The sequence below is a fragment of the Mauremys reevesii genome, linkage group 14 (genome assembly GCF_016161935.1).
Source record: "Mauremys reevesii isolate NIE-2019 linkage group 14, ASM1616193v1, whole genome shotgun sequence".
NCBI lineage: Eukaryota > Metazoa > Chordata > Testudines > Geoemydidae > Mauremys > Mauremys reevesii.
In genome coordinates this window covers 32,853,673-32,870,539 of record NC_052636.1, presented here as the reverse complement: position 1 = coordinate 32,870,539, position 16,867 = coordinate 32,853,673, and the positions used below count along the sequence as shown (strand labels likewise).

At 45.3% G+C, this 16,867-nt stretch overlaps 1 protein-coding gene across 1 annotated transcript in view; it reads left to right on the top strand.

Moving 5' to 3' along the window:
• LOC120381964 (zinc finger protein 850-like) overlaps positions 1 to 16,867 on the top strand; it is a gene marked incomplete at both ends in the record, with an annotated part of 298,933 nt that overhangs the window by 15,862 nt on the left and 266,204 nt on the right. The window contains one exon of the mRNA XM_039500139.1: positions 14,609 to 15,455. Within this exon, the coding sequence (XP_039356073.1) occupies positions 14,609 to 15,455 (847 nt within the window). The remainder of the gene's footprint in view (positions 1 to 14,608; positions 15,456 to 16,867) is intronic.

Genomic DNA, 16,867 nt, shown 5'->3' with positions numbered 1-16,867 from the left:
AGAGCTAACACCTCATCTGCCAGTGTCACAGACAGGCTGGGCAGGGATAGTGTCTCTAGCCTCTGTTTGCCAGAAGCTGGGACTGGGCGACAGGGGATGGATCATTTGATGGTTACCTGTTCTGTTAGTTCCCTCTGAAGCACCTGGCACTGGCCACTGAGTTAGACGGACCATTGCTCTGACGCAGTGGGCAGCTCTTATACTCATAGTCTGTATGAGGAGTATCTACTCATTGGGACTCACTGGGGAGCCACAGAAAGAAACAAGATGTGCTGAGGCAAGAAGGCCCCGTCTCAGCGCCCCCGGGGTCACGCTTCCCAAAGGCTAAAACTAGGCCCAGCCCGTGAAAGGGGCACTGCCAGGAGAGACTGGATAAAGGCTGGAGCATCCAACAGCTTTGTAAACCTGAGAGAGCTGCCTTGGGGACAGTGACAGGGAGAATCCCCAGAGTGACTCCTTTGATTCTGCTCTTCTCTGGCCTTTGCTTTATAGAATCATAGAACTGGAAGGGACCTCGAGAGGTCGTCTAGTAAGAACTGTTTGTGTACTTGCAAATTGTGATCATGTCCCCTCTCAGTCTTCTTTTCTCCAGGCTAAACAAACACAATTTTTTCAATCTTCCCTCATAGGTCTTGTTCTCTAGACCTTTAGTCATTTTTGTTGCTCTTCTCTGGACTTTCTCCAATTTGTCCACATCTTTCCTGAAATGTGGCCCCCAGAACTGGACACACTACTCCAGTTGAGGCCTAATCAGCGCGGAGTGGAGCGGAAGAATTACTTCTCATGTCTTGCTTTTTTTGGAACAGTCTAACACTATTGACTCATATTTAGCTTATGATGCACTGTGACCCCCAGATCCCTTTCCGCAGTTCTCCTTCCTAGGCAGTCATTTCCCATTTTGTATATGTGCCACTGCTTTTTCCTTCCTAAGTGAAGTACTTGGGATTTGTCCTTATTGAATTTCATCCTATTTACTTCAGACCATTTCTCCAGTTTGTCCAGATCATTTTGAATTTCAGTTCTATCCTCCAAAGTCCTTGCAACCCCTCCCAGCTTGGTATCGTCCACAAACATAAGTGTAACAGAGAGACTCTGCTGCTGGGAGGGTTTCACCCTGTGTCAGAGGGTCACACCCTGGTGGGACGGGGCTAGGCCTGTACTGGAATAGGGTCACTCTGTGCTCCACAGTGTGGCAGAACCTAGAATGTCCATTAGCAGGGGAAAACCTGGGGGGGAATCGGCTTGTGGAATGGACAAAAACCCCACCTGAATTCTCTCACCTTGCCCTTCTCGCCCTGGCAGGTTACAGAATAACGTCCACGTTTCGCTCCAGGTCATCCCCTCTTCTCAGGGGGAAGGAAATGGCTGCACTGGAGCTGGCTCAGGTAAGGGATTCTCAGGGAGCTGGTGGTGGGTTCTGCTTGGAGGGAGAGGAGCAGTAAATGCATAGGAGGGTGGGAATTGCTCAAGGTGGTGGGAGTCAGGAACTATCTAGGGTGGAGAAAGGGAGGGGACAGGATGTGACAAAGCTTCTGAGACTTGTGTAATGTAGGATGTGATGGGTTGTCAGCCCCGCGGTGCACTGTGGGGGGCTTCTGGGAACCGCTGTGCCCTCTAACCCTGAAGCTGGGCTGGCCCTTCTCACAGTGGTTGGCTGGAGATTTAGCCAGCCTCTCCAGTCCCTGTTATCACCCAACACGACAGCAGGTAGCGCCATGCAGCCAACCAAGCTACCTGAGTGCTTTACCTAAGCCACTCAAGGACAGAGAAGACAACAGTCAATTTCCCAGCAGTAAGTGATAGCAAAGCGATCAAAGCAGATTACTTAGGCTTAGTCTGAGTTTTTGGTTATTTGCTAACGTACTAGATAGAATTTGAACTAGCAATTTCTCACCTTTACTGATGATAGAAGCAGTCCACCAAGTTTCAATATACAATCTTGAAATCCCTTTACCCTGGGACCAACACTTCCTCCAGTTCAGTCTTTGTTCCTCAGGTGCTTCCTCTGGTGGAGAAAGTGAATAAGGAAAAGTTATTTACTTGTTCATGTAATATAAGAACTAGGGGCCACCAAATGAAATTAATGGGCGGCAGATTTAAAACAAATAAAAGGAAGTTCTTCTTCATGCAGCACACAGTCAACCTGTGGAACTCCTTGCCTGAGGAGATCCTGAAGGCTAGGACTATAACAGCGTTTAAAAGAGAACTGGATAAATTCATGGAGTTAAGTTAAGTCCATTAATGGCTATTAGCCATGATGGGTAAGGAATGGTGTCCCTAGCCTCTGTTCGTCAGAGGGTGGCGATAGATGGCAGGAGAGAGATCACTTGATCATTACCTGTTAGGTTCACTCCCTCTGGGGCACCTGGCATTGGTCACTGTCAGTAGACAGAATACTGGGTTGGATGGACCTTTGGTCTGACCCAGTATGGCCATTCTTATTCATAGATCCATAGATTCTAGGACTGGCAGGGACCTCAAGAGTTCATCGAGTCCAGTCCCCTGCCCTCGTGGCAGGACCAAATACTGTCTAGACCATCCCTGATAGACATTTATGTAACCTGCTCTTAAATATCTCTAGAGTTGGAGATTCCACAACCTCCCTAGACAATTTATTCCAGTGTTTAATCACCCTGACAGTTAGGAACTTTTTCCTAATGTCCAACCTAAACCTCCCTTTGCTGCAGTTTAAGCCCATTGCTTCTTGTTCTATCCTTAGAGGCTAAGATGAACATGTTTTCTCCCTCCTCCTCATGACACCCTTTTAGCTACCTGAAAAATTCTATCATGTCCCCTAAGAACATAACATAAGAACATAAGAAAGGCCGTACCGGGTCAGACCAAAGGTCCATCTAGCCCAGTATCTGTCTACCGACAGTGGCCAATGCCAGGTGCCCCTGAGGGAGTGAACCTAACAGGCAATGATCAAGTGATCTCTCTCCTGCCATCCATCTCCATCCTCTGACGAACAGAGGCTAGGGACACCATTCTTACCCATCCTGGCTAATAGCCATTTATGGACTTAGCCACCATGAATTTATCCAGTCCCCTTTTAAACATTGTTATAGTCCTAGCCTTCACAACCTCCTCAGGTAAGGAGTTCCACAAGTTGACTGTGCGCTGCGTGAAGAAGAACTTCCTTTTATTTGTTTTAAACCTGCTGCCTATTAATTTCATTTGGTGACCCCTAGTTCTTGTATTATGGGAATAAGTAAATAACTTTTCCTTATCCACTTTCTCAACATCACTCATGATTTTATATACCTCTATCATGTCCCCCCTTAGTCTCCTCTTTTCCAAACTGAAGAGTCCTAGCCTCTTTAATCTTTCCTCATATGGGACCCTCTCTAAACCCCTAATCATTTTAGTTGCTCTTTTCTGAACCTTTTCTAGTGCTAGAATATCTTTTTTGAGGTGAGGAGACCACATCTGTACACAGTATTCGAGATGTGGGCGTACCATGGATTTATATAAGGGCAATAATATATTCTCAGTCTTATTCTCTATCCCCTTTTTAATTATTCCTAACATCCTGTTTGCTTTTTTGACCGCCTCTGCACACTGCGTGGACATCTTCAGAGAACTATCCACGATAACTCCAAGATCTTTTTCCCTCTCAGTCTTCTCTTTCCAAACTAAACAAACCCAATTCTTTCAGCCTTCATAGGTCATGTTCTCTAGACCTTTAATCATTCTTGTTGCTCTTCTCTGGACCCTCTCCAATTTCTCCACATCTCTCTTGAAATGTGGTGCCCAGAACTGGACACAATACTCCAGTTGAGGCCTAACCAGCGCAGAGTAGAGCGGAAGAATGACTTCTCGTGTCTTGCTCACAACACACCTATTAATGCATCCCAGAATCACGTTTGCTTTTTTTGCAACAGCATCACACTGTTGACTCATACTTAGCTTGTGGTCCACTATAACCCCTAGATCCCTTTCTGCCGTACTCCTTCCTAGACAGTCTCTTCCCATTCTGCATGTGTGAAACTGATTGTTCCTTCCTAAGTGGAGCACTTTGCATTTGTCTTTATTAAACTTCATCCTGTTTACCTCAGACCATTTCTCCAATTTGTCCAGATCATTTTGAATTATGACCCTGTCCTCCAAACCAGTTGCAGTCCTTCCCAGTTTGGTATCATCTGCAGACTTAATAAGCGTACTTTCTATGCCAATATCAAAATGGTTGATGAAGATATTGAACAGAGCCGGTCCCAAAACAGACCCCTGCGGAACCCCACTTGTTATACCTTTCCAGCAGGATTGGGAACCATTAATAACTACTCTCTGAGTACGGTTATCCAGCCAGTTATGCACCCACCTTATAGTAGCCCCACCTAAGTTGTATTTGCCTAGTTTATTGATAAGAATATCATGCGCGACTGTATCAAATGCTTTACTAAAGTCTAGGTATACCACATCCACCGCTTCTCCCTTATCCACAAGGCTTGTTATCCTATCAAAGAAAGCTCTCAGATTGGTTTGACATGTTTTGTTCTTCAGATACAGAGTCAATATCCATAACTTCAGATAACAAAGATGATCCATGCACACACATAGGATAATCATATTCGGCCAATCACAACTTTTCCAATGACACTGCACATGACGCATCTTGCACAAAATGCCTAATAATTATGGCCTAATCATTTTATACTCCTACCACTATGCTGAATGTGGGGTGTAGTGTCAGATAGGGCCTAATTTCAAGGCACAGGAGTTGGGAATGAAACTTCCCCTCTTTGTGGAACAGGAAATAACCCCCCAGCCAGGGCTGGGACAACTTCCCAGACTCCCAGAGCTGGAGCCAGAATCCACTGACACTTCATTAGTTACCACCACCCCCAATCTTTGTGGCAACTGTAAACTTTATCACTGATGATTTTATGTTCTCTTCCAGGTCATTAATAAGTATGTTAAATAGCACAGAGCCAAGAACCAGTCCTTGTGGGAAGTCCCTAGAAAGAAATCCACTCGACCATAGTTCCCCATTTACAATCCCAGTTTTTAATCTATTTAATATATGCCCTGTGTATTTTGTATCTTTCTAGTTTTCTAGTCAAAATATTGTGCTGGACCAAGTCATATGCCTTACAGAGGTCTAGGTATATTACATCAATACTATTAGTTGCAACCAAACTTTTGATCTCATCCAGTAAGGATATCCAGTTGGTTTGACAATCTATTGTGTCTAAACCTTTGTTAATGGGTACTAATTATATTACCCTCCTTTAATTCGTTATTAATGAACTCCAGTATCAGCTGCTCCATTCTCTTGCCCAGTATCGATTTTAGACTAACACTCTTGTAATTAGCTGGGTCATCTCTTTTACACTTTTTAAATATTGGCACAGCATTAGCTTTATTCCAGTCTTATGGAATTTCCTCAGTGTTCTATATCCTAATGAAAATCAACACTAACAGTCCACCACGCTTCTCCACCGGGTCTCTCAAAACTCTTGTTATCTGGACCTGCTGATTTAAACACATCTAACTGTAATACCTGCTGTTTAACATACTCATGAGTTGTTGTTGGAATGGAAAGTGTCGTCGTCAACATCTTATGATATGAGTTACATCACTTGATTTTCTCCAAATCCAGGAGAGAAATATTTCTTTAACACTTTTACCTCTTCTGCATTATTTTTTATAATTCTGCCATTTCTATCTAGTAATTTACCACTACCATTGTTAGGATTAATTTTGTACTTAATATACTTTTAAAAACTTCCTTCTTAATTTTCATTGATCATTGATTTCTGATAGCTTCCCTTACCAATTTTCTACAATTCTGACCTCCTAACTTATAGTCTTTACTATTGACTTCCCCTTTCTTCCATATATTTTATTTGGAGAGTGTTGGGATTCCTATCAGGGAGCCACCAGCAGGGTCCAGAGACAGCCCCATCTCCTGTATCAAGCTCTGGCTAGTGGGTATGTGATAAATATGAAGACTCTGCCTCCGTGTGTCAGCTGGGAGACACAAAGGTTCTCTCTTTCTACCCAATGATGCCTCCTGGCTGCTCTAAGCAAGATGGGGTGGGACTCTGTTAACATGTGCCTCCCGGAGCTTCCATTTCCCTGGTGCTGCTGTTCCGTGAATAGTGGGGCAGCAGGTACTGAGTGTTGGATTCTTGCTCTTTCAGGGGCCGGTGACCTTTGAGGAGGTGGCTGTGTATTTCACCAGGGAAGAGGGAGCTCTGCTGGACCCCGCTCAGAGAGCCCTCTACAGGGATGTCATTCAGCAGAACTATGAGAATGTGACCTCGCTGGGTAAGGAGTCCTGTCCCCTGAGTTATTAGAAGCTGTGGGGTCTCTCAAGAACCTGAGTAGTAGTAATTTTATACCTTTATTTGTCATACAAGTTTCCTTACCCCCACTGTTTTTGCCTCATCTCCCACCTACTAGTATAATTTTTGGACATGTGCTTTTTTTGGTGCTGTCAGTCATTTTAAAACTGCATTGAATGTATCCTTATTGGCTACATTAATAACTACATTAATCACTGTAGCTTTCATGCCTTTTCCTCATTGTAAGAGGAAAATATACTGCCTGTAGAATTCTAAATTGAGTAAATAGGAGTGTGAGTCATGCATGGCTTGTGTGACAGTCAGATGATAGCTCGGTGGTTTGAGCATTGGCCTGCTAAACCCAGGTTTGTGAGTTCAATCCTTGAGGAGGCCACTTAGGAATCTTGGGCAAAAATTGGTCCTGCTAGTGAAGGCAGGGGGCTGGACTCGATGACCTTTCAAGGAAGGTTAAAAATGTCTCTGTGGGCTTAGCCTGGCAGGAGGAGCCAGGTCTACACTGTAATAACATGCTTGATCTCTTTCCCAGGATGGCAGAATCTAGGATGCCTGTCTGCAGGGAAAGGGCCTGGGAGAATCATCCTGTGAAATTAACTAAAGTCTGTTCTGAAACCCCCACAACTGCCCTTCTCCCCCAGACAGGTTGTAAAATGACATCCATGTTTCGCTCCAGCTCATCCCATCCTCCCATGGGAGAGGGAAGAGAAATGGGTGCAGAGGAACCTGTTCAGGTAGGGATTATCGGGAGGTTGCTGGTGGGTTCCTGCAGGGGGGAGAAGGACAGCAAATACACCAGAGATGGGAAGATTTGCACAGTCGAGGTTGGAGGTGGGCAGGAAATGCACAGGGTGGGGAAGGGAGGAGGACAGCTTGAGATAAACCTGCTGGGTGTTGTTTAATAAGTGGCCTAGATTCTAGGAACAGACCCATGAGATTAGGTGGTGGAAATACCCTAATTTGTGAAACCGAAAATAGCCCACCTACATGGAGCTAGTCTAACTGACCAGACTCCTAGTGCTGGAGCCTGACCTGACTGACCAGCGGCTGCTGTGAGATATGAAGTGGGCACCCATCAGTGAGGTTTAGGGGAGCTGCCCCGCCCTTCATATCCAGCTCCTGACAATGAGGAGGTTATTGGGCTTCCTACCAGGGAGCTCTCCCTGCGCCCTGCTAGGGGCTCCATCTCCTGTATCAGTCGGTGGCCAGTAGGGGTGTGATGGATCTGCTGGGAGAGACAAGGGGCTCTCTCTTCGTCCCCTCACCCTGGTATTTGCTGGATGCTCTTTGCAGGGTGGGGGTGGGACTCTGTTGACTGCGATCCACCCAGAGCTTCCATTTGATTGGCTCCTTTCCCCTACGAATAGTGGGGCAGCAGGTACTGAGTGTTGGATTCTTGCTCTTTCAGGGGCCGGTGACCTTCGAGGAGGTGGCTGTGCATTTCACCAGGGAAGAGTGGGCTCTGCTGGACCCCGCTCAGAGAGCCCTATACTGGGATGTCATGCAGGAGAACTATGAAAATGTGACCTCGCTGGGTAAGGATTCCCGTCCTCTTGGTTCTTGGAATAGGAAATGAAGAGATAAGGTTCATGCCAGCCCCACAATGCCACCTCTACTCTGTCCTGTTGCAGCATCACCCCAATATGCCAGTGACACACACGCTACCAGAGACCCTCCCCTGCTGCAGAACACTTTGGGAACAGAGCACAGGAGCCGCATCGCAGTGTCAAATAGCTCCTGTTTGCTCAAGTAAACTTCTTTGAGATGGGGCGACCACATCTGCACGGAGTATTTGAGATGTGGGCGTCCCATGGATTTGTGTAGAGGCAATATGATATTTTATGTCTTATTATCTATCTATTTCTTAATGATTCCCAACATTCTGTTCGCTTTTTTCATTGCTGCTGCACACTGAGTGGATGTTTTCAGAGAACTATCCACAGTGACTCCAAGATCTCTCTCTTGAGTGGTAACAGCTAATTTAGATCCCATCATTTTGTATGTATAGCTGGGATTATGTTTTCCAATGGGCTGCAATATGTGTTATCCTGACATCTAGTACTGCTGAGATCCTGCATTCAGTGATATCCCTGCCCTTCCTGTTCCCTTTCTCCACTGAACCCCACCAGCCCATGCTTCCTGTTCCCAGCTTCCCCAGGACTCTCTCACTGTCCCTGAACCTCTCTGTCAGCAAGAAGCAGTGCCAGGGAGACTTGCCCTCTCTCTGGAGTCTTTGATTTCTGGGACATGGATTTACTTTCTCTGTGTTTTAGGAACTCTTTGAAATTGAGTGTCTGTGATATTAACCACAGTGCAACCTGGACTGTTGAACAGCTGTGTGACTCAGTTCTCCAAGCTGGGGTGCCTTTTACACTGCTCTACTGTGAGAACAGCCACTCCTGGGCAGGTAACGCACAGTCTCCAGCATGTAACTCACTCCCAGCTACACAGTATTGAGTGCTGCTAGTCAGTGACTCACAAGTTACAGTGCAGCACAGGAGAACCCCAGAAAATTCTCTGCTCCCAGACTTCTCCCAGAAATGTGCATCTTTCCCTGTCCAGCACACTCCTGAACAACGCAAGCTCATATGAAGTCTGTCATTTCATCAGTGGAAAATGACATGTGCCAGCCTTGTTATCCCAGATGGAGTTTCCAACACACTTTAATACAAACACACTGGTTAGATAAAGAATAAAACAAGATAGTTAACAATCAAAAAAAAATTTAAGATACAGATAATGAGGCATAAGGCTCAGAATTTTTTACAAAAGAAATGCAAGATAAAACACAAACTAATGTCTAAGTTAACAAGCTGAAACAAGGCAAATGTTTCTCTCGCCATGTGCTGAGACAGGCTGGTTTTCCTTTCAGCCAGGACTCGACCTAACCCACCCCTGCCTCCCACGTTCAGCTCTTCAGGAGTTGTCACGAGCAGAGGGAAAGGGGAGAGAGAGAGTCTGAAGCATTTTCCTCACCTCTTTTTATAACTCAGTCCTTTGTACTAGAAACAACTTCAGTTCTCAGCTGAGTCATGGTGCCAGGCTGTCTGTCGGAGATATGAGAATTGGGAGGGAAAGTACAGAAAGAGCTTTGGAGCTTTGGTCAAGCTAGCAGGCCTGAAGTATTAGCTGAGCTTGCTGCTCTGTGTAAAGGGCATAGAAAGGCAAAGTGGAATGGAAAATCCCCCAAATTGGGGAACAATGGCTTTGTGTGCATAAGGGGCCTAAGGAGGTGAAGTGGAAAGTCCCCAAACACACTGATTTGCAGTAACTGAGCTTGTGAAACGTAACCACAGTGGAAGTGTTAGAAAAGTCAAACCACAAACTAGACTAGGAATAACAAGAACAGGAAAGGCCGAATATGGAAAACTGATTGTTCAGCTTGCTTTTGACCTGCATCATATTTTGCAATATATTCCAAATAAGGAAATTAACGTGCAACGTATGTGCCATTGATTGTGGTTTTAAGCTTTAAAAGCCTTGTGTGGTTTTTAGCTCAGGGGGACAGTATTCCAATAGCTGTTGCCCCCTGTGCACTTTTAACCAAGAAAAGAGCCTCAGGCTGAGCTGATTCAAAATCAATCGTGTGGTTGTTTTCCACAACAGCTTCAAGAGGTCCCTGTGATGGAATGTAAATGTCTTCTTCACACCTTCCCCCTGCAGGAGAATGGCTGTTCGACCAGCTGTTTGCCTTGCTGTTTCCGAGGAACTGGTCTGTGGGTGTTCCCCAGAATTGTAACTTTTTCCGTAATCTCATACTGTAAAATCTCATAACTTTACATACAGTGTTACTACACATTTTAACAGGAGGATAATATTCAGTAGATTATGCATTTTCAAATGATACCTCACAAGCCATACTGTGTACAAAATTGATCATAATTTTCTAGAAGAGTGAACATAGGGGTATAGACTGACAGTGTCTGTGTGTGTGTTCCCAGTAGATATGTGGGTATTTCAATCCCTCATAAGCACAGTGTTCGGCATCTTCAAGGACCTGGGGAACTAGTCCTGGAAATTCACTGGTTTACCAAGTGTGACACTGTATGGAATTGAGACACTTTGATATTAATAATAAAATAATATAATATTATCAAATTGCAATGAATCATGCTAGATATGCCATGTAAGGTGTCAGGGGAAATGTTATGATTTTCCAAGTATGATCATTTTGTTTCTATGTTTGTATCACCTTTGTATTGTGAGTTATAGATATGTAGGGTATATCTGTATTTCCAGACTTGCGCAGTGTTTCTGGGTGACACCCCCAGACATATTGGCATCAACACTGCCTAGCCTGTTTGATGGCCCATTGAGGGTCATCAGCTGTACAATGAGCCCATGGAAAGGACCAAGGGGATACACCTATTGAGTCAGCAAGACATGCCAGGGTATGCCTGTGTAATGAGAACTCCAAGGCTTTTCCATGCCACATGCTGTGAATCTTGTGTTTGGGACACAGGAAGTACAAGCCACATAGCAAAAGAAATATAAAGGGCAGCTGCATCATCTCCATTTTGTCTTCAATCCCCTTTCCTGGCTCTGGAGCAACTTCTCTACAAACTGAACCCTGGAACAAAGGACTGAATGACCCATCCAAGCTGTGGATGTGTTCCAGGCAGATTTTCACACCGGCAACTCACCAATACTGCTAAGAACCTGATATATCCATTTTGGAATGTATCTGACTGCTTTCCCATTTAACTTTCTTTCTTTTGTTTAAACCTTTAGTTTAGATGCTAAGGATTGGCTGGCAGTGTGGTATTTTGGGTAAGATCCAAACCTATGCTGACCTGGTAACGTGGCTGACCTTTGGGGTCAGAAGATCATTTTGTTTATGTGAGCAGAGTTTTGAAATAACCTCTCACTGTACTGGACCTAAGTGCTCATTAGGAGTCAGAGAACTGGGATGCAATAAAGGGGGCCGTGTGATTTCTTTTTTCAGCTTCTCGATAACCCAAGTGGGTGATCCCTTTTTCAGCCTGCCCTGATCTTGGCATTTTCAGTGAGACCTGCCTCTGGCCCACCAGGTCACACTAAGCACTGAAGTTAAATTAATAGAATGTTTTTTATGACAAAGTCTTATGAAATCAACTGAATTCCTTTGTTTTCTTTCATCTGAGCAGGGTTTTCTGTTACCCAGCCTGATGTGATCTCCCAGCTGGAACAAGGGGAAGAGCCATGGGTCCCAGACCTCCAGGGTTCAGAGGAAAGAGAGATCCTGAGAGCTCCCCGCACAGGTGAGGAAACATTAAACCACCTCAGAATCTGTAACTGCCTGAAGGAAACATCTGGGATGCCCTACAAAGCCCTTGGGGAGGTGTCTCAGTTCATTATTGTCCCTAGCAGGGGTCATATCCTCAGGGTAAATATAGCTCATGGCTTCCTATAGATCCTAGCAGACACCAGGCAGTAGCTTCCTCCCTTCCCCCTGCGTATTTGGATGGGATGTGAAGGCTGAATTGATCCCCTCCTCTCTCTTATTTAGAATCATAGAATCTCAGGGTTGGAAGGGACCTCAGGAGGTGTCTAGTCCAACCCCCTGCTCAAAGCAGGACCAAACCCAACTAAATCATCCCAGCCAGGGCTTTGTCAAGCCTGACCTTGAAAACCTCTAAGGAAGGAGATTCCACTACCTCCCTAGGTGACCCATTCCAGTGCTTCACCACCCTACTAGTGAAAAAGTTTTTTCTAATGTCCAACCTAAACCTCCCTCTCTGCAACTTGAGACCATTACTCCTTGTTCTGTCATCTTCTACCACTGAGAACAGTCTAGATCCATCCTCTTTGGAACCCCCTTTCAGGTAGTTGAAAGCAGCTATCAAATCCCCCCTCATTCTTCTCTTCTGCAGACTAAACAATCCCAGTTCCCTCAGTCTCTCCTCATAAGTCATGTGCTCCAGTCCCCTAATCATTTTTGTTGTCCTCCGCTGGACTCTCTCCAATTTATCCACATCCTTCTTGTAGTGTGGGGCCCAAAACTGGACACAGTACTCCAAATGAGGCCTCACCAGTGCTGAGTAGAGGGGAATGATCACATCCCTCGATCTGCTGGAAATGCCCCTACTTATACAACCCAAAATGCCATTAGCCTTCTTGGCAACAAGGGCACACTGTTGACTCATATTCAGTTTTTCGTCCACCGTAACCCCTAGGTCCTTTTCTGCAGAACTGCTGCCCAGCCATTTGGTCCCTAGTCTGTAGCAGTGCATGGGATTCTTCCGTCCTAAGTGCAGGACTCTGCACTTGTCCTTGTTGAACCTCATCATGTTTCTTTTGGCCCAGTCCTCTAATTTGTCTAGGTCCCTCTGTATCCTATCCCTACCCTCCAGTGTATCAACCACTCCTCCCAGTTTAGTGTCATCTGCAAACTTGCTGAGGGTGCAGTCCACACCATCCTCCAGATCGTTAATGAAGATATTGAACAAAACCGGCCCCAGCACCGACCCTTGGGGCACTCCACTTGATACTGGCTGCCAACTAGACATGGAACCATTGATCACTACCCGTTGAGCCCGACCTTCTAGCCAGTTTTCTATCTACCTTACTGTCCATTCATCCAGCCCATACTTCTTTAACTTGCTGGCAAGAATACTGTGGGAGACTGTATCAAACGCTTTGCTAAAGTCCAGAAATAGCACATCCACTGCTTTCTCCTCATCCACGGAGCCAGTTATCTCATCATAGAAGGCAATTAGGTTAGTCAGGCATGACTTGCCCTTGGTGAATCCATGCTGACTGTTCCTGATCACTTTCCCTTCCTTTAAGTGGTTCAGAATTGGTTCCATGATTTTTCCAGGGACTGAGGTGAGACTGATTGGCCTGTAGTTCCCTGGATCTTCCTTCTTCCCTTTTTTAAAGATGGGCACTACATTAGCTTTTTTCCAGTCATCCGGGACCTCCCCCGATCACCATGATTTTTCAAAGATAATGGCCAATGGCTCTGCAGTCTCATCGGCCAACTCCTTTAGCACCCTCGGATGCAGCGCATCCGGCCCCATGGACTTGTGCTCGTCCAGCTTTCCTAAATAGCCCCGAACTACTTCTTTCTCTACAGAGAGCTGGTCACCTCCTCCCCATACCGTGCTGCAGAGTACAGCTGTCTGGGAACTGACCTTGTCTGTGAAGACAGAGGCAAAAAAAGCATTGAGTACACTAGCTTTCTCCACATCCTCTGTCTCTAGGTTCCCTCCCTCATTCAGCAAGGGCCCCACACTTTCCTTGACTTTCTTCTTGTTGCTAACATACCTGAAGAAACCCTTCTTGTTACTCCTAACATCTCCGGCTAGCTGCAACTCCAAGTGTGATTTGGCCTTCCTAATTTCACTCCTGCATGCCTGAACAATACTTTTGTACTCCTCCCTGGTTATTTGTCCACTCTTCCACTTCTTGTAAGCTGTTTTTTTGTGTTTAAGACGAGCAAGGATTTCACTGTTAAGCCAAGCTGGTCGCCTGCCATATTTACTTTTCTTCCTACACATCGGGATGGTTTGTTCCTGCAACCTCAATAAGGATTCTTTAAAATACAGCCAGCTTTCCTCGACTCCTTTTCCCGTCATGTTATTCTCCCAGGGGACCTTGCCCATCAGTTCCCTGAGGGAGTCGAAGTCTGGTTTTCTGAAGTCCAGGGTCTCTGTTCTACTGCTCTCTTTTCTTCCTTGTGTCAGGATCCTGAACTCGACCACCTCATGGTCACTGTCTCCCAGGTTCCGATCCACTATTGCTTCCTCTACTATTTCTTCCCTGTTTGTGAGCAGCAGGTCAAGAAGAGCTTTTCCCCTAGTTGGTTCCTCCAGCAGTTGCACCAGGAAATTGTCCCCTACACTTCCTGGATTGTTTGTGGGAAGAGTTTGGGGGAGTTCAGCTCCTGATTTTTATTTGACCTCCCTCCAGCACTTGTTTTGGTTTGGTCTTTCCTGTTCCATCCCTGTTTGAGGTTTCTGTCTCTGTCACAGCAGATGATGCAATGGTCCGTGAGAAAGAGGAGCGCAATTCTCAGCAGAAAAATGTTGAGCAAGTGAATAAACACGGAGCATTATCACAAAGATCGAAAAGGAATGTGTCCAGGAGTCCTGAGCAGGGAAACTCCTGGGAGATTCAGCACAGACCAGAAAGAGAGCAAGGAAACCAGCCAGGGGAGAAATTGGGTAAATTTATTTCCTGTTGGGGAACTCAGAAGGTCCTCATGGAAACCACAACACAACAGGAAATCCTTAGGCGAAAGAGAAAAAATACATGCACTGAGTGTGGGCAAAACTTCATTCACAGATCAAGCCTTTCTGTTCATCTGAGAATCCACACAGGGGAGAGGCCCTACAAATGCCCTGAGTGTGGGAAAACCTTCAATCGCAGTTCGCACCTTATTAGTCATCAAACAATCCACAGAGGGGAAAGACCCTACAAATGCAGTGAGTGCGGGAAAACCTTCAATCGCAGCTCAAACCTTATTAGCCATCAAAGAATTCACACGGGGGAGAGGCCGTATAAATGCTGTGAGTGTGGAAAATGCTTCACTAAGAGTTCAGCCCTTTCTCAACATCAGAGAATCCACATGGGGGAGAGGCCCTATGAATGCCGTGAGTGTGGGAAAACCTTCACTAACAGCTCACACCTTTCTAGACATCAGAGAATCCACACAGGGGACAGGTCCTACGAATGCAGTGACTGTGGGAAAAGCTTCCCACAAAGATCAGCCCTTTCTGTTCATCAGAGAATCCACACAGATGAGAGGCCCTATGAGTGCAGAGAGTGTGGGAAAAGCTTCACTCAAAGATCACCCCTTTCTGTTCATCAGAGAATCCACACGGGGGAAAGGCCCTATGAATGCAGAGTGTGTGGGAAAAGCTTCACTCAAAGATCAGCCCTTTCTGTTCATCAGAGAATCCACACAGATGAGAGGCCCTATGAATGCAGTGAGTGCGGGAAAAGCTTCACTGACAGCTCAGCCCTTTCTAAACATCAGAGAATCCACACAGGGGAAAGACCCTACGAATGCCTTGAGTGTTGTAAAACCTTCAGTCGCAGCTCGCACCTTATTCGTCATCAAACAATCCACAGAGGGGAAAGACCCTACGAATGCAGTGAGTGCTGGAAAACCTTCAATCGCAGCTCGCACCTTATTAGCCATCAAAGAATTCACACGGGGGAGAGGCCCTATGAATGCAGTGAGTGTGGGAAAACCTTCTCTTGGCACTCAGCCCATGTTAGCCATCAGAGACTCTGCAAGAGAGATCAACATTGTAAAAATCTCTAGGGCTATCAATACTTTGTTTTTTAATACTTTTCCTGATTCCCACATAGTAACTTTTAAAGCTCTTTGAACTGTTTGCAGCACCGTTATCCCTCAGCTTGTCCAGATGAGTGGCCCATTTTTGCCTTTTGCAGTTCGCCCTCTTTTGAGATGGACCTATTTGTCCTTTTTATTGTCCCACAAGTAACTGGAGTGAGCCCTTCCTATGAGGAACCAGGGAGCATCACGTTTATACCATTCCTCCTATTGCAAAGTTATTGTTAGAGTCACCAGTGATACAGATTGTATCCTTGCCAGTTGTTCTCACGTTGCTCTGGGTTGTGCTGAAGAGCAGTTATGTTGGGAATTTTTCAAATTATATGTAAATGAAGAGGAGCAGGGGCAGGAAAAAAGTATAATTACAGCTTCTGTGACACTAGAAGGAGATGGGGTGACTCAAAGATTCCCTCCTTCCCCTTCACTGCAGAACTGTTACCTTTTGCCTGAGCCAGGTAGAGTTTATCTTCGTCACATTCTATCCATCCACTTCTCAAAGTGTCATGTGATGAAGCATTCTCTGTTGTCTGTGCTTGCAGATGATGTTTTGACTTCTTTAATCCTATATCAGAGTTGCTATGACTGGAGATGAAAGTGTCAAAGACCTGGAAGGGGAATTCAAATGGATCCCAAATACAGTGTGATCATTTAGAGTTTAAATTCCAGGTTCCATCTATTGTAAAGCCACTTCTAGCAAGAGGTCTGTTTTTCCCTCATTATGGGCATGCTAGGATACTAAAACATTTGTAAATAACATAACTGACTATTGAGACAGGGATGAGGGAAGCAGGTTTGAATGGATCAGAGGAGAATGTGATGGGAGACTCTCTTGTCCCAATTCTGAATAATCAGATGTAACCTGCTCTGGAATTTCACTTGACACTTTCTTTGTCATGTATTGTCTCTCTGTGATGTGGGTTTCTATCTTTCCTGAAGGCTGTTTGGTCACCCAATTGGATATTAGTTCTGTTTGATAGGATGTAGCTCAGATTTATTGAAGAATTTAAGACAATGACCCTTTGCTAAACTCCTCAATTATGATTTCAGCTTTGCTTTTTCCCCATCCCTCCATGATGACATGGAGAAAGCTGAAGTGCAGTTCTATCAACAGGAGAGAACTCTCTAATTTACTGGACAGGCTCACAAAGAAATAGCAGTGATTTAAAATCTCCACTCAGAAATGGTGAACAACAGCAGAACCCCAACTAACTGAAGGAAGTGCATCTGATCACAGTGTATGTCAGTTGTTTAAGGCAATATTGTCTCCAATGATCTG